The following is a 20,479-nucleotide window of genomic DNA, read 5'->3' on the forward strand; positions in this document are numbered from 1 at the left end:
TTTTTTGGGGGGGGGGGGGGGGGGGAAGAGAGGCGCCTGCCCAAAGAGCCGGGCCATGAACCACCAAGACGCTTGAAGATCTTTTTAACCGGGTGGTTGTTGGAGCACATAATGATGATGATGCGCTTGGTTGATGACGGTAGTGGGGATGCCATTTGTGCGTGCGGGGATGACTTGAAGAGTGTGAACCATTGGTGTGGTGGTCTCCCCAACACGAGTGTGACGTTCGTGCTGCATCCCGCGTTCCCCCAAGCTCCGGCCTTGGGGAAGTTTCACATGACATCGGGAGTGTGGGACTGGTGCTGAGGCGGGTGTGTGATCTTAGAGGTGATTTTAGTGTTGAGATGAAGCATGAGTGTGGACGCGGGTGTGGGTTTAGAAGAAGGCTGACGCTCGCCCTGAGCGACTTCTGCGATAGTGATGCCAAGCGAGTGCATGTGTGGGAAACTCGAGGACGCGCGATCAAACCTCTGCACTACACGCAGAAACCTAGCTAACTAGCTGGAAGAATTTGTGCAGCCAGGGCAAACCTCTCCAATCTTGCCTTAAATTCACACATGTCTCTGGTTTGCGTTGCGCCACAGCCCAACCCTCTCAAGCTGATTTGATGAGGGCCTCGAATCGTTTGCAATAATCCCACAGCCCTATCGTTGACCACGAAATGAGGATGCTTTCCGCGCTTGGGGTGGAATCGTGTGACATTCCGAGCAATCTTATGGCTGAACCTTTACCGACTTGGCATGGGGGTAGATGTTGTGTGGACGATTTCAGACTTGGCAGGTGTAAGATGATTTAAGATACACGTTTGACAAGGATGCTCCCAAACGACAGGGATGAAAATTGATGGGTCTTAAGCGTGAGAGGGCTCGTGCGTTGAGTACGAAATAATGGGTCTGATGCTTGGCACCCAAGACGCTAGGATGAGCAGGATGCTAAAACTGCTGCTGCATCCGAAGAAAAATGGCGATACACAACGGGCATGAATGCGCCAGCATCCGCCGCAAAACCATTCTCCGTCTTGTCATGCGCACGAGCGGAGAGTAGGTTTGAGAGCCTGAGCAGATGCAACCCACAGACATCACTCACGCCGATTTCAGGAAGGTAGTGGGGTGAGTTTGCTGGACCAGGCGTGCCGGACGGAGCGTTTGTGTCGAGTCCCCAAACACTCGTATTAACATGACATTGTAATGAGTCACTGCGTAAGATTTGGTTCGGACCGGTGCTCCAGTCAAGTTCGATGGAAAGATGGTGCGGACAATGCGGCTGTGCAGGGGAGGGCTCTGTCCCAAGCCCCTTTGCCTGGAGTTACATGGCTCTTGATGCCGCTTTTCATGCGAAAAGGAAGGGGAGAGTTTGCAGTTCCCACTAAAAGGCCTCATTTGTGGGCAAACGGGGTCGGTTTTTTCTGCACGTGGTATGGCCGGACAACATGAATGAATCAGCTGCTGTTGGTATCGAGCACCGAAAGTCGCCTTGATCAACATGTCCACGTCCTTACGTCAGGTCATGACAATGTCAGACGAAAGACCTTCCCCATAACGATCGAAGAAGGAGAAGAAGTCGAAGAATGTAAGAAAAACCGGCAAGACAGGTTGGGGGATCAAGTATGGAAATCCCATGCCTTCCGGGGAATTGATTTGGGTGACATTCCACGGTACCGATACTCGGAAACAAAAGACTGTTCGTCACGGTTCCTTCAAAGCATCCTCTTAACCTCGTGGAGGTTTTGATCCCTGACGCCATCCATCATGTCCAACGTAGCTTGCATCCCCTTCTTAAACCGTTGCCATGTACAGCATTCGTAGTGGAACCAATGACGTTGCGAAGTTGGACGAACGATACCCCCATTTCAATCATGGCATGCTGTTGCAGCCAAACCCCCAACCCGTAAGAAAATCACAAAAGTCACACAAAAGCGCCTACGCTGTATGTGGATGTAGGTAGCTCTTGTTGTGTGTGATTGGCGTCTTAAACCCATATGCTGCTGCCCAAAGGGAATGGTAAGCCAAAATTCAAAATTCAATTCTCTTGATTGCGCCCCAGTTCCTGATAACTGCAGCCTGTGACAGATTTCATCAACGATCATACCTCTCTCTCTGTGAAGCCTTCTTCCTGCTGCTGCTGCTCTGCTCTCTCTCTCTCTCTCTCTCTCTCTTGTCGCGCTGACGTCGATCAATCACACATGGACTTTGCTCTGGCCGAATGGTCATTTTACAGCTCCGGCGATTAGACAGACCCACTACCTCCAACCCACCCTCTTCCTCATGCCCATGGACGTTTCGTCTGAAACCTGAAGAAGACGAGCGCCAACTCAAAGTTGCCCCCCCTTTTTTTCTGCTCTGAGACAGTGTAAAACCACCACCTACCAAGTCTTGAACGGCCCGCCCTGCCCTGCCCTGTTCTGTTCCAGTTCAATCCTGTTGGCAACGACCGCACACTCGGCATTTTACTGCCGGCTTTCCGTCGACAACTTCCGTCTGCGCACGCTTTTGCGCTTTTGCTCAGACCCGGCACCATGCATAACAAGGCTGGCTTTGAGTGCACGCAGTGCAGCTCCATCTTCCGGACTCACTCGCAGCTCCGCCGCCATGAGCGCATCCATTGGCCTGCCGATGCCCATCCCTTCCGCTGCGTCCTCGACCAATGCACCAAATCTTGCTATCGCGCCGACCACATGCGTCAGCACCTCCGTCGCTTTCACAAAGTCACGACCGACCGCCTGCCCCAAGTCCTGGAGAGCTGCAAGCACGAAAACCGCATCGCTTCCCCCTCCTCCATCACCTCCAGCCCCCGTCACAGCCCCGTCATCAATCGCCACCAGCCGCGTGCCACAACCGTCCAGCTCCAGCTCCAGGCTCCAGTAACGACCACCCCTGCCATTGGCAACGTTGTCGGCCAACCCCCTGCTGTGGAGGCTACCCTCACGGCCCCAGCGCCCCTGGCGCCCCTGGACGACCTGGTGCGCGAGATTGCGGCGCAGCTGCACACGGGATCTGAATCTCTCCTTGGCTCGGATTTTGAAAGCGCCAGCTCCCTCGACGACATTGACGTCCACACCCTGCTCACCGCCTCGGAGGAGACGCTCGGAGCCGGCTTTGCCAGCCTGGCCTCGTCTGCCACTCCTCCCGCCCTCCCTACCGGCAACGCCTGGTCGCACATTGACGATGTCTGGTCCGAATCCTTTCTGTCCAGTGCCTTGGACAGCGCGGTGGCCGCCCCTTCAGCCTCCTTCACCGCCGGCACCCAGTCTAGTGACTTCAAGTCCATGGCTCAGCTTCAGGCCCTTGACCAAGTTCTGGGCGCGCTCACCTCGTACACTGACAACACCGTGCTGGCGTGATATTTGCTTGCGCTTTGTCCTCAAGTCGCCAACCTCGGCGCCGTTGTCCCACCGTTATTATCATCATGTTTTTGATTGCCGATAGTCGTCCACTTTCTTGATCGTCCCTTTTTTACATTTAGTAGTTGCTTCTTCTTGCCAGGCCTGGCCTGGGTGTACTGCGTACACGACCACCAAGAGCATGTTAAATGTCATGGCTCTTCCGTGTGACTCGGCTTGCCACGTTTTGTATCCGTGGTATGACGTCAATTGAGTTCAGCGAGTCTTTTTTTTTGTTTTTTGTTTTCCTTTTTCTCAAAAGACCTGACTTGAAACGGTGAACATACACACTGAAAGCATGTCAAATAATAATAAATAATATTATACAATGTTATCCTGTCTAATATCCTGTCTGTCAACGGCCTTGGGCCTCGGCGAGCGAGAGAGAGAGAGAGAGAAGATGGTGATGATGATGATGATGATGAAAACGCAAAGGTCGGATCGATTGACGAATAAAAATGGATAAGCACAATGTTTTAAAATGATGCGTGCGACAGCCTTGTGGCAAAATAAATGGTGTTGGGTGGCCACCTCCATCCACCTGGATTGGGGCCCTCGGCAAAAGGCAATAGGCTCAAGCGCGGTGGAGATGGGCCGAGCGGAGGTGGCGGGCAGGCGAGTCGGTCAGCGCGTAGGCCAGGCCACGGGTATAGGGGCGAGCCAAGGAGGCTTCAGCCACCTCGTAGCCATACGCCTGTGCCTCGGCCACGGTGGATTGGATGGTATAGTGGCGCGACAGGCGCGGTGCGTGTGGAGAGTTGGTGGTTGAAGAGGTGGCAGAAGAGATCGAGTCTTGCGAAGAGGTCAAGGCTAGCGCCTCCGAGCCAATGTCCATGCCCAGGTCATCGTCCATGTCCATGCCCATATGCATCAAATCCATGTTCAAGGTCGTTGGGGTGGGGCGGAAGCGCGTGCCGCGGCGTGTGTGATCAGTGAGGTCGGTCGAGCCTGGCTGGCAGGCTTGAGCAGGGCTGAGACGAAAGGCGTGGCCGCTGCGTGTCTTGTCGGCCCAGCTGTGCACGGGGCTGGCACCCAACACATGTTGCGAATCGGCAATGGTGTGAGCAATGCTGCGCGCCGAGCACAATGTAGGGGGCAGTGCTGCCATGGTCAAGGTCGAGGTCGAGGTTGAGGTTGAGGGAACAACGCGATCCAAAATGTCCAAAGGGGCCAAGGAACGGTGGCGGGCTGTTGATGTCGGTCTGAAGTGGCTGGATCTTGAGCTGAAGCGCACAGAAAGAAAATGCCTCCCCGCCTCGTCGCCCGTCACCCTCCCCCTCCTCCTCCCCCGATAAAAATAGGCGCCCCTAACTTGGAAGCTTTGAAAACCTGTCGAAACAGGTCTCGGGGATGGCAAAACCTGTCAAGACAGGATAAAATAAACAGTCGGCGTAATCAGTGACAGGTTCAACTTTTTTTCATCTGCAGCATGTATTCTCTCTCTAAACTCTCAAACTCTCTCTCTCAAACTCTCAAACTCTCTCTCTCTCTGTCTCTCTCTCCCTCTCTCTCTGTCTCTCTCAAGCTCTCTCTCTCTCTCTCTCAAGCTCTCTCAAGCTCTCTCTCTCAAGCTCTCTCTCTCTCTCTCTCTCAAGCTCTCAAGCTCTCTCTCTCTCTCTCTCTCCTGTCTCTCTCTCTCTCTCTCTCTCTCTCTCATCTCTCATCTCTCACACGCCTAACCCTGATCGCTTGGGTCGTGGCTGACTGTTCTGTGGCCGCCGTTTGTGGCGGGGCAGTGATTGTGCTGGGGGGAAACGGGGCAAGATGGCGGGGGCTACGGGTTCAGCCGGGACGGAGGCAGCAGCACCGCCGTATACGCCCGGACAGTATCGGGCGGGCGAGTACGTGCTGACGAGCCAATGGCATGATGCGAGTCTGTCCCTGCCAGCCCAGCTATTTGTGGCGCATATCGAGCAGATCGATTCGGCGGCCGGTCAGGCCACGCTTCGCTTCTTCTACTGGCCCCAGATTACCTTCTTTTCTGCCTCGCACACCTTTTACAAGCAAGAAGTCTGCCTGTCCAGCGTCCGCCTTGCCGTGCCCCTTGCCGCGCTCGTCCGACACTGCGCCGTCCTCAACAAGACGAGCTACCTCCTCCATGATGTCCCGGGCATTCCCGAAGCTGATACCTTTGTCTGCCTCTCCAGCTATCAGCCCCGCAGCAAGGTCTTTGGCCCCCTCAAGCGGGGCCACCGCCCTGGCCTTCCCCTGCCCACCGTCACCCGCTCCAATACCCGTCACCTCGCCCCCTTGCAGGTATGCAAGCCAGCCCCCCCTGCGCTCTTGCATCGCCAGTCACTTTGCTCACTCTGCTTGTCTTGGACACAATTGCTCAACAATTGCTCCTTCCCGTCCTCCTCCCCCTCCCCTTCCCCGCCTATCGATCTCTTCCATCTTCGACAACACCGTCATCCGACACCACCCATGCTCTTCGCTCAAAGGGCCCCTTGACCATCGGGGCCGGCCCCAAGACCACGGCCCTCAACCAAGACCTGCTCCGTCTCACACCAGCAGCTGAACACTCTGCCGCCCTTACCCAGCGCCGTGCCCGCCCCACTCCAGTCGATGCAACACCACCGGCCAGCGCCGATGCCCCCGCTGCAACCGAGACGTTGTCCCGAGATCAGGCTCAAAAACCCATCGACGCGCCCGCCGTCCCCGCCGCGCCGGTGTGTCACACATATTAAACCGGCAGTCCCAGTGTCATGTCATACAGACTCACTTTCTTCCTCTGCCCCTTTGTCCCCTGCGCACTTGCCCGTGCTCAGGTGGACGTGCTGCGGAGTAGCGACTTTCCCCGCCATGTGATCAATACCACCAAAACCCGCCCCTTACTGCGCTTCCCAGAAGGCCTGCCCACCGCCACCGGTCCTCACCGCCGCCGACGAGGCCGCCAAATGGCCATTGCCCCAATGTGTGTTGTCCTGTGCCAACGCCTTCCTTAAGCTCAAGCCATGCGAGCATACCCGTGCTCCCCTCACGCCCCCGTTGCCCACTACCTCGCCCCTCCAGCACCCTCAAGGCCATCATGGCAGATCAGGGACAAAAAACGTCTCAAACCACCCTCTCCACCCCCGTTGCCCGAGATGAAATGCTCGGGTAAGATTAAGACTGGCCGTGTGTCTGCCTTATGTTTCTGCTTCTTCCTGTCCCACTGGCGGGATTGCCCTCGAAACTCACCTATGATGCCGTGATATGTCATATCGTAGCGAGGTGGCCACCCTCATGACCAATGTCAAAGACAGGTGTGTTTCTGCATCTCCCCGACTTTTGTTTGAATAGGACGTGATCAGACCCACGCGTCGCCATCTGTCTCAAGCTCATAACTGCGCCTTTCCTCCTGACTCTTTGTCAGCGCTGGCACTGTTGCTGCTCGCGGAGCTGCAAAGCAGGTGGATATTTGATGTTGTGACCACCATGCCCCCCACTCGGCATGCCCATCAACATGCCTTCACTCACTCGATCCCTCCTCCACCTCCTTTGCCTGACAGCCACGTACCAAGCGTGCTAAGCGCACCAGCTCGGTATGCTTGCCCCTCCCTCAGCCCTCCATAAACATGCTTTGCTTCATGCCTCAAATCTGATACGAGTGCTGATCCTTGATTTGTTGGAACAGGCGGCCAAAAGTGCCACAACACCATCTGCGGCCGCCATTGCTGCCCGTGCCTCTACCCAGGAGGAAAACGACGAAGGCTCACATGCCCGAGACGATGTGAGTGTGTGCACTGGGTCGTGAGCATTTTTGCCAGCATCAAAGTCTCTGTGCCCAGAGTTGCACAAACCCCTTTTGCAGCGGAGGGCACCTCACCCTCTGGGCACCGAACTGAATACCTTCCACGAGCATCAGGCAGACGAGTATTTCGAGCAGCATCATGGACGAGGGCAAACCACCTCAGACGCAACGCTCGCGGATACCAGCCTCATGAAGCTCAAGGAACATGACGTAGAGGTTAGGGCTCACCTCGGGTCCCTCTTGCATTCTCTGACTGGCCCCTGCAGCATTCCAAACCTCTGATGACCGGTCTGCCCGACTTGTTTTGCTACTCCAATGCACGCATAGGCGGCATTGCAACGCGTTCCAGATGAGTGGACCTCTCAGCGCGAAGCCCTTCGCCTGCGGTTGGTTTCACTCGCTTACCCCGCTCACCCTCGCACATACACTCCTATACCTCGTCTTACCTGTCACATCACTCATTTGAGAACGCCCATGACCACGGTGCACATCCTCTGCTGACCCTTTGCTTTCCCCCACACAACCTTGGCGGGTGATGTTAGGCATGAGAAACGTTTTCACTTATGGGCAAGCCGTCTTCAGGCCGGGTTCAACCTGTTGTTCTACGGTGTTGGTTCCAAAAAGGTGGGATTGTGGTTCTGCTTCCTCCCCTCCCCCTTGTTAGTTTCCCTGCAATTGAGAACTGAAGCATGCCTTGATCTCATGATACGGGAATGGCGGCTCCTTTGTACGTGTGTGGCTGCAGGAGCTCCTCACCCTGTTTGCGGAACGACACCTGCGTCACCGGGACATTGTCTCTATCAACGGCTTCTTCCCCTCCATGAGTATTAAACAGGTACGGCCTTTATCACAACCGACTGTCTCTTTTGTTGCGTGACTACCGACCTAACCTTGCATCTTTTCCCTGTTTTTTCCAGGTTCTCGATGTGATTTGCGAGCGCCACCTGGGCTATCAGGGCCGATTTCGCAGCGCGCTCGAGCAGCTGGATTTCATAGCTGCTACCTTGGCCAGCTCAGGTCGGTGCCTGCCTCTTCCCTGCCTTGCGATCCTTGCACCGGCCCCAGGCATGTCCTTCTTATTCCGCTGGCGTGTGCCTCTTTCCGTGCTTAGAAGAAAACGTAGCGCCCATGACGCTTCTCATTCATAACATTGATGGTTTGATGTTACGAAATGACTTGGCCCAGGTGAGTGCCTTGGGGAAAAAGGACCTTTGTATCAACTGCCTTTGGCACGCCTCAGCTGTAGAATTTGCACATGCCCTTGCATCACCTGCACTTGTGGCTGCACCGTGTCTTGTAGACGATTCTCAGCGGCCTTGCTGCTTTGCCCAGTGTGAGCCTTGTTGCAAGCATTGACCACGTCAATGCACCGCTCTGTAGGTCGAGGCCTTGTGGCACCAAGTTGTTATCGGTTTTGCTCGTTGAGGTTTTTCATTGTCTTTTCTGGACTTTGTTTCTCAATTGTTTCTCGTGTCGCTTGCCCAAACGTCGTGCGAATGGGCCCATTCATCCATCTTGAATAGTGTGGGACCAGGGCAAATTGGCGCGCTTTTCATTTGCTTGGATCGAGGCAACAACGTTTGCCCACTACAAGTTGGAGACGGCGTATTCCAACAGCATCCTCTCTCGCACAAGCGTTGTCAGCGTTGCAGGTTTGTGTGTGCTCCTGGCCAACGTCGCATCTGCCTCGACTCGCGTAGCTGCACGCTCACTTGTTTGGCTGTATATGATGCACTCGACAGCGGCCGTGGTGGTCATGAAATCGCTCACACACAACGGGCGCAAAGCCTTTTGGACCCTTTTGCAACATCAAAGTGACAATCTTGACAACCCCAACTACCCCGGTGCGTGCAGTGGTGTTGTTCTTGTTCTTGTTCTGGGTGTGTTTGTTTGTCTGTTGTTTGTTGGTTTGGTACTTGCTGTGCAAGATCCGCAACCTCTGACGGCACGTTGTTCTGCGTTGTATCAGGTTTGCGTTTTGCGGATTATTTGGCACTGTGCCAGCAAAACTTTTCGGCGCATGACGAGGCCCGACTAAAGGCCTATATGACCGAGTACCGCGATCACCAGCTCGTCACCAGTCGAAAGGTCCGCGTGCCCGTATCCCATGGCCACACGCTCAAGCGCAACGCAGCTCCCCTCACCTCAATGCTGATCACAATACAAACTGAGTAGATTGATGGCGTTGAGCACCTACGCGTCCCCGTGCAGCCCGCGCTGCTTCAGCAGCTCCTGGACATGATGGACGAGCAATTCCCTGGTATGTCATCCGCGTACCTGCGTAAATTGCCGCCCCTCACTTTGAGAGAGCCTCACCTCGCTGCCTCGATTGATCCGCGCAGATGACAAACCGCAGTAGTCTTGAGCAAGCGCCTCGAGAACTTTTGTTTCAGTAGTCTCTGTAGTTTGGATCTGCACGCCGCAACCATCTGCTTGCCAAACTCGAGTAAGCTGGCAGATGGCCGGAGGCAATTGAGTGCCGACAGATTGGTCTGCCCTTTGCATGCAAGAAAATGCCCCGGGCGATGCTTGGCTTGGAGCCTTGACGTTGCGTTACTCAATTACGGGTAGGGAACTAATCAGGAGGTCGAAACACGAGGGAAAAGACAAAGTGGAGTGCCACGAATAAAGGAGAAAGTCGTTGAGACAAGGCTTGAGGGGCCCCACACAGGATTTGTCCTTGTCCTTTCTGCAGTCGCCGGTCATTCTTGGTTCACTTGGTCCAAGACACTTTGGGAATATCGTGGTGTTCACTCAAGTTTTCGAGATAGCGGTTGAGATTCTATCGTGATGAAACCCGCGCCGAGACGTGAGAAAATTGCCCCCTGCCTCGGCACACTTTTACGTGTATAGGCAGACGGTCAATATGGTGGATACGAACTAGCCGAGAACGTACTGCGACTTTGTCCTTGTGGCTTAGCGAGGCTTTTTTGCGAATGCGTTCCATCTCGCGCTCCAGTTGTACCTTGCGGTATGCCTTTTGTGCTGGCGTCAGCTCAACCGTCGCCTGCCCAGATTAAGAGGTGAGAAGCAAGAGATGCAAGCGTCACCAAGACACAGAACACTTGGTTTGCAAAGCCAAAGACCACACGCGCCTGCCCCCGGGTGCGGAGGAGCCTGTTGGCTCGAAACAAACCTGCTCCTGAACCTGTTCCTTCACGGCCTCTTGATGCTTGTCGGTGTCGAGGCTCTTGCTCTTCTTCTTCTTCGACTTCCTGACGGGGTTTGAATCAGAGTTGCAAATCGACCGCGCGTACACGTGAGCATGTGTGCGGGGAGCAGCATCGGCTCAAAAGGCCCCGTGTCCCTGGAAGGTGCGATGACGGAGACGATCGTTGCGTTGCTGGACGTACTTCATGCCCTTGAGGCGCAGTCCGCCGCCCACCGTGCCATAAGGGTCCGACATGTCTGTATGTGAAGCACTATCGTAGATTCCCAATCACTGCACTTAAAATGGCAACGCTAGCGCCGTTGCTCCCCCGCCGCCGCCGCCGCTCGGCTGCCGCTGCTCGCCGCGAAATGTGAGAGACACACAGAAAGAGAGAGAGAAAGAAGCGAGAAAAATAAAAGAAAGAGGTTACAAGCCACAGTTTCAGAGAAAGTCCAGGATGCCAAGATCAAACTATAAGGCAAACACAGCAGAAGCCAGAGATGTTCAATCCCACCAGCAGAGTTTCAGAGATGCTTGATCAACATCATCAAGTACGGTAATGTGCTTGAAATCACACTTCTTTGGCACATAATGTCAGAAGAAATGTTGTGGAAGGGGGCAACTGTCACAGAGAGAGAGAGAGAGAGAGAGAGAGAGAGAGAGAGAGAGAGAGAGAGAGAGATTTGCCGGGTCGACGAGCTCCGCCTCCGCTGCCACTGACTTGGACTGACTGGGGCCTTTGCGGTTAAGACGTGAGCTCTGGTGTTGGATGACTTGCCGACTGACGGCGGGGGTTAGATGTTGTAGACTTGTCCGTGCAGCGCAGAGGTACGAACATGCGACGGATTGCGCCTGCCTGCAGGCCAGCTGAAACAAGCAGTCAGGCCTCCATGGCGCACCGGCATTTTCTTCTTTCTGCTCACCGTATCATTCTGCCTGCTATCAGCACCTCTGCGCCTGAATTCTGAGCCCTGCAAGACAGCTTGATATTTCCTATTCCCACCCCTTATCCAAGATCATGCTTGTTAAGGTGCGTCGCCACGTCAGGTTGCCTGCCAGCTGCAATCGGCTGGCTTCTCACCGCCTGTTCCCGTCCCGCAGTTGCACGACACCGCCAAGTCCTTGGACGAGGCTTCATCCCACGGACAAACGGACACGGACAAGTACCTTGTTTGCTTTCGTGAGATTTCCAATGTCCTTGGTTGCTTTGGCATGGTCTTTGGCTTTGTGACCAAAGATATCAACGCCAAGATTGAGATTCTCCAGGAGCTGCGCGAGAAAAACGGTAAGTCCCCGCGCGCACGCACACGCGCACACACCATCCTGCGTGTACTGATCTATAGCCCTTGGCTGGGAACTGCTACCCCGCGACTGTTCGTTGATGTGTCACGAATTCTCAGGCGAGGCTTATCAATTCCTCGAAAACATGGTCGAGGTGAGCTGGCGCACAACCCGTTCAAGTTGTGCTCTCTCTTTAAACTCACACCGTCACATGTGCTCTTCTCATCCCTCTCATCCCTCTCCCTCCCTCTCTCTCTCTCCCTCGCATCAACAACAGGCAGAAGTCGCCAACAACACAACTACTCTGCCCCGCGGTGGCCGCTCGGGAAGCCGCACACTTCTCCGCCTGCACCGTGCCCTCGGTTCGTATAACCATGCGTGTCTCGCGTATATTTTCATGGCGTCTGGCTTGGCTGCCCGTGCCTGATCTCAACATTCTTACCTAGCCTGGCCCACCCTTGACTCATGCCCCGCCTTGCTCTGGTGCCGTAACCTTGCTCGTTGCTCTGTCTGTGCCTTGCAAACCTTTAAGAATTTTTTGTGCGCTTCTTGGAGCGGGTGTTGGAGATTGCCGATGATGACAGCGCCGCTCAGGCTGCGCAGACTGCCTACAGGTGAGTCGTTGAGTCAAGAGCTCTCGGCATGCACAGGCACAGGCATAGGCACACAAACACAAACGCCCTCTCTATCTTACGCTTGCATCCATGTATGCGCCGTGGCAGTGAGACGTTGCAAAAGCATCACTCCTTCATGATCAAATCGGCCGTTTGGGTGGCACTCAAGTCGCTGGGTACGCGTCGCGACCTGATCAAACGCGTCACAAGCGAGGAAACCTTGGATCGAGCACACGACGAATATATCCGGTATGAGCTCCACCCGCGTGAGCAAGATATTCGGTCCTGGAACCTTTTGTTCACCTTGACTTTGGCGCTGCCTCCATTCTACAGAGAGACGAGCTCCATGCTCAAAGACATCCACACCAATGTACAAAAGACGCTAGAGAAACACAACCTCCTTGATTTACCCTGAGCGCACCCAATCCCTGCACATTATTGCCTTTCACGTTGCTTGACTTTTTGTTTCCTGTTTGTTTTTTTCTTTCTATGAGTTTGTCAGGCTCTCCATGCTCTCGTTTTCGTCGTGTCCATGTCGCCTGAGCGGCCAAAAGGCCCAGTCACTAACCGTCTACAAAATCGATTCCAACCTCTGTTACAGAAACCACAAAAATCCAGACAGTCTAGCTTGGCTTTTTAGTTGGAGGACGTGCTCAAGGTGCGACGTGCTGCTGCGCCGCGTGCAAAGTTCCCCTGCTGTTTTGAGCATGCTGTAAGATGTGATTTCCAAAGATGGCGAGGCCGAGGCAAAAAAAAAACGATAAGAACATGGGGGCTGTCAAAACCGACCGGTGTATCCAAGGCCGCTTTTGTCGTGGAGCCAGAAGCGGCACTGGCCTTGGCAGCCGCGTTGCGCTTGGAAACGATCGTGTACATGAACACGCCCGTCATGAGGAGTGCTGCAAGCGCGTCAAGCCACACCCATAGAGTAGTGGACATCAAGGTGAAAGCAGGCTCACTTGCGAATGTGACATTCATCTCTTGTTCTCTTTTCTCTTTTGCCAACCTATTGGTACCTTCCGCCCTTCTGCCCGATTTGCCTGCTCGCATCATCGTGGGGTTGGCGACGTACCGACACCGAGCATGTGCTTGAAGAGGAAGGGCTGACCAAAGTACAAAATGCTGCCCACAATTAGTACAAGGCGTCGGGAGGCATTGCCTAGCACAAGGTTTGATTGCAGGCCACACAGGTGAGCGTGCCAGCCTTGACATGTGTGTAAGCAAGGTATCGTACCAATGGAATGGGTGAGCGGTGAAATGATATCCAAAAGAGACATGCTTGCAAAGTTATAACTAAAGTGCCCAAAGGCATTCCAAGCCAGCAGCTTCAACAGCGTGCCGTCCAATTCCACCCAATGCGCCCACAACTATTCAGCGGCCAAGGGCAATCACGTGCAAACGTTTGGTCCGGCGTATAAGTTGACGGGCCGAACAGATTACGTTGAAGCGCGTCTTGGAAAAAGGTCGGTGCATTTCTCCACCATCCAAACTCACTGTGCCCGACTCGCTCAAGAATGCAATCGGGAAGAGAAGGGCTGCCGAAAACCACGAAATGTAGTAAAAGACGTTGTATGAATCGGCCGCCTACAATTCCCAAAGAGTGAAGGTCCCCCCGGTGAGCGCACGCATCCGAGTAGGTCAATGTTGGAGAAAGTGGTCGAGACATGACAGCACGTACACCGCTGGCGTATATCTGCTGCACGAATAGAGAGCGAAGAACAAAGCAGACGTTGCTGATGCATGTCATGGCGACAGAGGTAACGGAGAAGCTCAGATCGGACACGGCGACCAGTGAAATTCCAAAAACAATGGGCAGCAGGGCCGCCCACACGGCTATGCCAAGCAAGAGATCGGAGAGACCAGGGTCAGAAGACATGACTGCATGGGTGTGTTCAGCGGGCTGATACTAGAAAGCAAGGAGCCTACAGAGTGGAAAGGAACGTCCAAAGAAGAGTGTGGCCACCGTGACCAGGAACACGGGCTCGGTGGCCTTGACCGCGTGCGTAAAGGCGACCGAGCCGGCCTTGGCGACGCCAAAACTAAGGTTGGTTGTGGCAAAGCCAATCGTCCAGACCAGAGCCACTGCAACCACTGGGCGCATCTGCGACGACACCAGGTAGGCATGAGCGCAATCGGGCGGGAGGTACATTCGATATCCAGTGCACAACGACACGAAACCTGATCACGGCGGAGGGCGACAAAGGGCACGAGCTTGAGGCCGCGCAAAATAAAAGTGGTAGTCAAGGCACCGGCCAAGAACTGAAAGCAGGTTAGCGTCAGGGGGATGCGAAGCCGCTCTTGAATCTACACAGCCATATGCACCCGCAAGAGGTTGAGTGACAGACTGAAGACCATGAAGGCCGGTCATCGCAATAGACCCACCTGCTTATTGTAGGCATCCGTCATGAAGCTGGCCGCATACCACACAAAGAATGTGATGGCCAGTTGAAAAGAGGGGCTCGTCGACACACCGACGCCGGCAGCGCCAGCCTTGGCGCCGTCGGGGGAAGGCATGCTCACGGGCAACAGGATTTGCGGTCAACACACATCCAAGCTCAGTCTCATCCAGATGTACCTGACATGTAAGCCAATCACCAAACCAACCCGTCAGCTGGCTTGTCGATCTGCCCGCGCTCTCACACAAGCACCAGCCATTCACTACTGCGATCGAGGCCCGTTCAGCCCAACCTCAACCCCCGCCTCAGACTGACAAACCCCGCACACCGCTCGTGGACTCACGCATCAAAACTGACCCACTGACCAGCCGCCGCTGCCACTGCTCCTTGAATCGAAAAAAATTAAAATTCTCTCTCGCTCTCTTTCTCACTTGTCAGATAAAAACATCAACAGGCAATGGCATCTGCAAGTTCCAGTACATCGTCTACATCTACTGCCACATCGCTACATGCTATTATACAATACCAAGAATATACAATCTTCAATAACTTTAACTTTGACGACGTTTACCTAAGGGTATAGCTAATGTCGTTGCAGCCAGCACACACAGAGCGAGGTAGCAGGTCAACGGTGGCACGGGGCAGACGGGCAGTTTCAGAGCAGCAGTGCCTGCTTGAAAACAGGCTCGACGCGTCATTGGACTCGTGCGACTACAGGGTTCTTGGGACAAGTGGGAGGAGGAGTACCGTGGGAAATGGCGAGCTTGTTGGATCGCAGTACCAGCAGCAGCATGGGTCATGGTGATTATCAAGGCAGCCTGGCGCTGGAGGCCCGTGGTGTGTTTCGAGGCTATGGCCCGCTGAACCGCCGGACCCGCATCGTCCATGACTTTGACATGCGTGTCCCGCGCGGGTAAGACATGATAGCAGTCCACTGCTTCGCCCCTTCTGTGCTCACCTGTAGCCCTGGATGAAGCAAGCGCTCCCAACGACCGCGTTTGCTCGCGGCCATGTGCACATGACCTTTCTCATCTCCCGTCTGGTTGAAATCTCGACCCCATGTGTTAGTTGCATTTATGGCCTGCTGGGTCCCTCGGGTGCGGGCAAAACGTCTTTTTTGAAATGTACGAGGATCCTGTGCTTGCTACAGACCCGGGTGCCCTAGTCTGTCTGCACTGACGTTGCCGGATGTCTCACGTTCCGGATACGCTCCTCCAATACATGACAGGCGTGGTCGGCCGCTTGCGCATCGATGCCGGACGCTTGCTGGTCTTTGGGCGCGAGCCTCACGATCCACATGGCAGTGTACGTGTCGTGATCCATAGCCCTCCGCCACCCTACCCTTCCCTTACCCGGCGCTCCCTCTGGTCCATCATCCGAGCAAATTCACCTGGGCCTTGCTGCATTCCCTTGGTCTTCTTACCCTGGTTGAATGGGACGCAGATCCCGGGCAATGGAGTTGGTTACATGCCTCAAGAGCTGGCTCTCTATCGAGACTTTACCATCCGCGAGACTGTCACTTTTTATGGCCGGTACAGCTTGAGTTGCTCTCGACCACACACGCTCAACGCTCACACGCAAAAGTTGCTTGGACTTGGTCGCCATATAACCCGTCATTCGCCACTCACACAAAGTTGTGTAACATAGCTTGTATGGAATGGCTGATGCCGGCATTGAGAGTCGCCTGCGCGAGCTGCTACAGCTGTTGGACATGAGCCCCTTTGTGGACCGCCTCGTCGGAACTCTGAGTGGTGGACAGCAGCGCCGAGGTAGAAAACTGAATCCACCACCCCTTACCTTTTTTCCCCTAGCATCACTGGCCCCAATTTGTGCCGTGGCCCAAAGACGTCTCACGCCGTCCCCCGACATCTTGCAGTGTCTTTTATGGTAGCGCTCATCCACCAGCCTCCACTTCTGATTCTGGTACGCTCATGGCCAAGCAAGACGCGTCCTCGCGCAATCCACGTTCTCAGACATACTTATGCCGCCGCTGCTGCTACCTGCTGCTGCTTTGACATTAGGATGAACCCACGGTCGGCGTTGACCCCCTCCTGCGCGCCCGCATCTGGTCACACCTGGTGGAGCTCGCCCATGGCCCTACCCGTACAGCCGTGGTCATCACCACCCATTACGTTGAGGAAGCACGCCAGGTAACCCCATCCCTCACCCCCAACCGTCCTTCAGAAAAGCAGAAACAACGGAACCTTAGCAACAACCCCAGCTTCAACTTGTACAGGCTGTCACAGGCCTCTGGATAAAGGCGCGCATGCATTCTCAAAACTTGCTTTGGATGAACAGGCTGACATGGTGGGCATGATGCGAGATGGCCGACTATTGGCGGAGGCGCCACCACGTCAACTCATGAATCAGTACGGAATGGATACCCTTGAGGAGGTCTTTCTTGATCTGAGCCGCCAAGATTCCCACAAGCGTGCCAGCATGCTCAACAACAGCGGTATCGTCAAGCACAACGTCAATGCCCACAAGAAAGAGCTCGTGTTCAACTCGTCCACTGTCGATGTGGAGTCTGAACCCTTGATCGGCACTTCCCTTGCTGGCGGGTAAGCTTTGCGAGGTCATACAGCATGGAGCAAGCAAGCCGGCCTGAAAACATCACGTGCCTCTGTGTCCAAATTGTTTCATAGCTCGGGGTCACAAACTTATCAAGTGAGCAAGGAACACCGTTCTCAACACCGACACCGCCGCTCCCCGCGCGGGCGCAACCTGTTGGCCCTCTCGCGCAAGAACCTCACTCGGCTCAGGTGAAGCCCTGCGCTGGGCCATTGGCGGCTTTGGTCACCATGGCATCTCGTCAGACTTGCTCCCGTACCTTACAAGAGCGTTGTGGCGCACGGCTTGTCCTGTATAGCCGCAACTATGGTGTTCTAGTTTTCGAGTTTGTTTTGCCCGCTATCCAGGTGAGGCGCGCTTTGCAGGCGGGGGTAATGCGCCAGTCCCGATGAGGTAGCCTGCTCGACCGACCCCGACAACATGGTCGCGAGCAACTCAATGCTAGTGCTTGGGGGCGGCGCATAGATTATTCTCTTTTGCTTGGCCATTGGACGCGACCCCACTGGCCTCAACGTGGCCATCATCAACGAGGACGTGGGCGCCAATCTGACCGACTCGCACGTCTCCTACTCGACCCAATTTCTGTCCCATCTTGATCACAAGACCTTCAATCAAGTGACGGTGCGTTGCGCACCACGGATTCAACCTTGCGATCACCAACTCACCCTGGCAGCTTCCTGCTTGCTTGGACATGTCCGGGCATCTCCTCATGCGACTGATTTGGATTGGGTCAGTGCACGTCGGTGGATGAGGCTTTGCATAAGGTTGAACGAGGCGAGGCATGGGCCATGTATCACTTTGGGGTCAACTACACCCAGGATGTGCTTGAACGTGTTGCCAACATTTTCACCGCCGGTGCGTTCCCTGTATGCTCGACTGGCCCGCTTTGCATTCGCCCAACATTGTGCCAACCTTTGTGCCAACCTTTCCTCGTCTACACCGCTCTGACGATCCCATTGGTCTCTGCATTGGGGCGGGCATGCCACAGATGAAGCCCTCATCAACGCGAGCCAGATTCACATTGCCATGGACAACACCAACGAACAAATCAGCGTTGTGCTGGTGGAGAAGACCATGGAGGCCTATGAAGCGTGCGTGTTTGCGCCCTGTATTACGGCACACTCGCTGCGACTGACACGCAGTTCTTGGCACACCTCGGTGCACTCCAAACCTTCTGACGGTGTACGACTGGTGTAGATGGTTGGATCAGATCCTTGGGAGCGGCAAATATCTGATAGCCAGCCCGATCGCCTTTGATGAACCGGTGTATGGTGGCACCTCGTCCTCCTTCACTGATTTTGTCGCCCCTGGGATTATGGTATGCGGGTGCTTGGCATGACATGGCTTTGAATGCTCGGACCGCTGTGGGGGCTTATGCGTGTTCGGGGCCTGCGCGCCGAATCCCAGGTTTCGATTACATTTGCACAAGCAATTGGCCTGACAGCGCTGGCCTTTGTGATGGATCGCAAGGACGGCATGACGGATCGCGCCTGGGTGGCTGGCGTGGTGCCCAGCGAGATTATTCTGGCCCACGTGGGCACGCAGATGCTGGTGCTTGTGGGACAGTTGATTCTGGTCCTGATCTTCACGCTCCTGGTTTTTAAGCTCCCGCTTCATGGCTCGCTGCTGCTGGTCATCCTTCTCCTTCTTCTTCTGGGCACCTCGGGCATGACATGTACGTGCTGCTGCGTTCAAGCCAATGGGGTGTATGCCAATAGCCCTCTTGGCAGTTAAATCTGATGAAAATGCCTTTGAGTGTGGCGAACGAAGCGAGGAGCCGAGTGGCAGAGCTCATTGTGTTGTCGGCTTTTGGAACTTGATAGATGGCATGTTCGTGTCAACGCGGGTGCATGACGAGGTTGGAGCAATCCAGATGGCCATGGGCACTTTCTTCCCAGTTCTGCTGCTTTCAGGCATTTTGTGGCCGTTGGAGTCCATTCCGATTGGCTTGAGCTGGGTGGCGTACGCCATGCCGACCACCTGGGCCAGTACGGCGATGCGTTCGCTCATGCTACGTGGCTGGGGACTCGCGTATCAGGATGTCTGGTTGGGTTTTGTGGTGGTCCTGGCCTGGATTCTGGTCTTGATCTTTGCAGCCATCGCTGGCATCCGCAGCATTGATTAGTGATGCTCCGTTTGCGCGAAGGAGGCTGCCAATGACTAATCGCAGGAAGCGAAGCCAGCCCATAGAACTTTTAGAGCGCATTTTGTGTATCTCCCTGTCTTCTCTTTCGTCTTTTAATACCTTGACTGTCCTCCCTCTTTACAACCACTTCATGTTGTCCTTATGTGTTGTCCTTATGTTCCAGCGGTTGGTCGAGGCCGCCGACCGTCGTCGTCGTCATTCGCGATGGCGCCACCAAAATCTGACAATGATTTGCTTGAAAGCAAAACTTACAGTGAACACCAAACTCCCTAAAGATCACTCATCCGACCCAGCGCACGCGCCATGTTTTCCGGGGGCTGCTCGGCCTCTGCGTTCTTCCCTTCTAAGCCCGCTGCCCCTTGTCCTTTGAGAGAAGGGGTGTGCTGTGATGCTAGCGCTAGCCCGGCAGTTCTAGCTGAGCGGCTTTGGTAGCTTCTCTCTACGAAAAAGGCCTCCACCGTGTGAGCGAGCTTTTGCTCACCAAGAAAAGTGGGCGGATCTGCTTGTTGTGTCGTGTGAATGAAGCACGAGTGAGACAGACCAGCGAGACAGATAGAAGAACACATAAAACCGCACTCAGCAGCAAAAGCATCGAGGGCTTCCAGCCCTCTCGAAGCCCAGGCGCTGGTACCAGACCTGGAAATTCTCTCTCTCTCTCTCTTTACATGTTAACTAACTCCCAAAACTTTCTCTCTCAAATTTTTCTCTCTCTTTTCTCTCTCGTTCTCCACAAAAATCAGACAAAAGCGAACACACACACACACACACACACACACACATACACAAAGGGAAGTGGGCGGAAACGACATTTTCATGCGGTTTCACCTGTAAACGGCAACGGGAACAGGGGTCAGTCTTGCCGTGTGCAGTGGTTGCTGCTGGGCAAGTTTGCAGTGCCGTGGTGTGGGACGTTGGATCGGGGTCCCCACCCTGGGACGTGTGGGACCATGCGCTGCCAGTAGCGCGGGTCAGCCGACACGACAAGGGGTTTAGCGACAGAACCAAGCAGCAACAGAACGGCAGTCTTGGTACGTTGATGCACTCCCGCTGGCACTGACAGCCTGAGGCGCTGGCCGCGACCAGGTGTGCGTTCAGATTCGCGCCCGTGCTGCTCCAAAGGAACAAGCATTCGGGATTCGATGGTGCCACGCGCACCAATAGCACCAAAGCTTGGCACGAGGACCGCATCAAGAGAGCCACGAATCGCG

The 20,479-nt window shown here is 54.8% G+C and overlaps 6 protein-coding genes across 6 annotated transcripts; 4 read left to right on the plus strand and 2 right to left on the minus strand.

Annotated features, from left to right (window-relative positions):
• The first annotated feature begins 2,223 nt into the window (after positions 1-2,223).
• Positions 2,224-3,605, plus strand: MONBRDRAFT_33124 (uncharacterized protein). Its single transcript, XM_001747252.1, has one exon. It carries the CDS (start codon positions 2,516-2,518, stop codon positions 3,338-3,340), a length of 825 nt encoding a protein of 274 aa, XP_001747304.1. The 5' UTR covers positions 2,224-2,515; the 3' UTR covers positions 3,341-3,605.
• Positions 3,606-3,858: 253 nt separating this feature from the next.
• On the minus strand, positions 3,859-4,533 carry MONBRDRAFT_37758 (uncharacterized protein). The gene has a single exon (XM_001747351.1). The coding sequence runs from the start codon at positions 4,485-4,487 to the stop codon at positions 3,954-3,956; it is 534 nt and encodes a 177-aa protein (XP_001747403.1). The 5' UTR covers positions 4,488-4,533; the 3' UTR covers positions 3,859-3,953.
• Positions 4,534-4,808: 275 nt separating this feature from the next.
• MONBRDRAFT_26897 (uncharacterized protein) lies at positions 4,809-9,287 on the plus strand (the record flags this gene model as incomplete). The annotated part of the gene is made up of 19 exons (XM_001747253.1): positions 4,809-5,099; positions 5,144-5,635; positions 5,821-6,048; positions 6,148-6,293; positions 6,392-6,478; positions 6,589-6,624; positions 6,735-6,771; positions 6,871-6,903; positions 6,996-7,091; positions 7,227-7,328; positions 7,440-7,498; positions 7,655-7,736; positions 7,858-7,947; positions 8,030-8,129; positions 8,224-8,297; positions 8,413-8,488; positions 8,636-8,764; positions 8,855-8,956; positions 9,082-9,287. The coding sequence occupies 19 exons, from the start codon at positions 4,809-4,811 to the stop codon at positions 9,285-9,287; spliced, it is 2,466 nt and encodes an 821-aa protein (XP_001747305.1).
• A 1,567-nt stretch (positions 9,288-10,854) lies between these two features.
• MONBRDRAFT_26898 (uncharacterized protein) lies at positions 10,855-12,162 on the plus strand (the record flags this gene model as incomplete). The annotated part of the gene is made up of 5 exons (XM_001747254.1): positions 10,855-10,953; positions 11,365-11,548; positions 11,607-11,698; positions 11,822-11,906; positions 12,077-12,162. 5 exons carry the CDS (start codon positions 10,855-10,857, stop codon positions 12,160-12,162), a joined length of 546 nt encoding a protein of 181 aa, XP_001747306.1.
• A 483-nt stretch (positions 12,163-12,645) lies between these two features.
• On the minus strand, positions 12,646-14,672 carry MONBRDRAFT_26899 (uncharacterized protein; the record flags this gene model as incomplete). The annotated part of the gene is made up of 9 exons (XM_001747352.1): positions 12,646-12,729; positions 12,948-13,057; positions 13,231-13,317; positions 13,393-13,525; positions 13,653-13,742; positions 13,837-13,991; positions 14,085-14,259; positions 14,337-14,462; positions 14,541-14,672. The coding sequence occupies 9 exons, from the start codon at positions 14,670-14,672 to the stop codon at positions 12,646-12,648; spliced, it is 1,092 nt and encodes a 363-aa protein (XP_001747404.1).
• A 637-nt stretch (positions 14,673-15,309) lies between these two features.
• On the plus strand, positions 15,310-19,250 carry MONBRDRAFT_9617 (uncharacterized protein; the record flags this gene model as incomplete). The annotated part of the gene is made up of 10 exons (XM_001747255.1): positions 15,310-15,467; positions 16,202-16,323; positions 16,431-16,477; positions 16,739-17,115; positions 17,424-17,472; positions 17,591-17,746; positions 17,860-17,980; positions 18,114-18,316; positions 18,533-18,800; positions 19,039-19,250. The coding sequence occupies 10 exons, from the start codon at positions 15,310-15,312 to the stop codon at positions 19,248-19,250; spliced, it is 1,713 nt and encodes a 570-aa protein (XP_001747307.1).
• Between the last annotated feature and the right edge of the window lie 1,229 nt (positions 19,251-20,479).

This window comes from Monosiga brevicollis, genomic scaffold (genome assembly GCF_000002865.3).
Source record: "Monosiga brevicollis MX1 MONBRscaffold_16 genomic scaffold, whole genome shotgun sequence".
NCBI classification, from domain to species: Eukaryota; class Choanoflagellata; order Craspedida; family Salpingoecidae; genus Monosiga; species Monosiga brevicollis.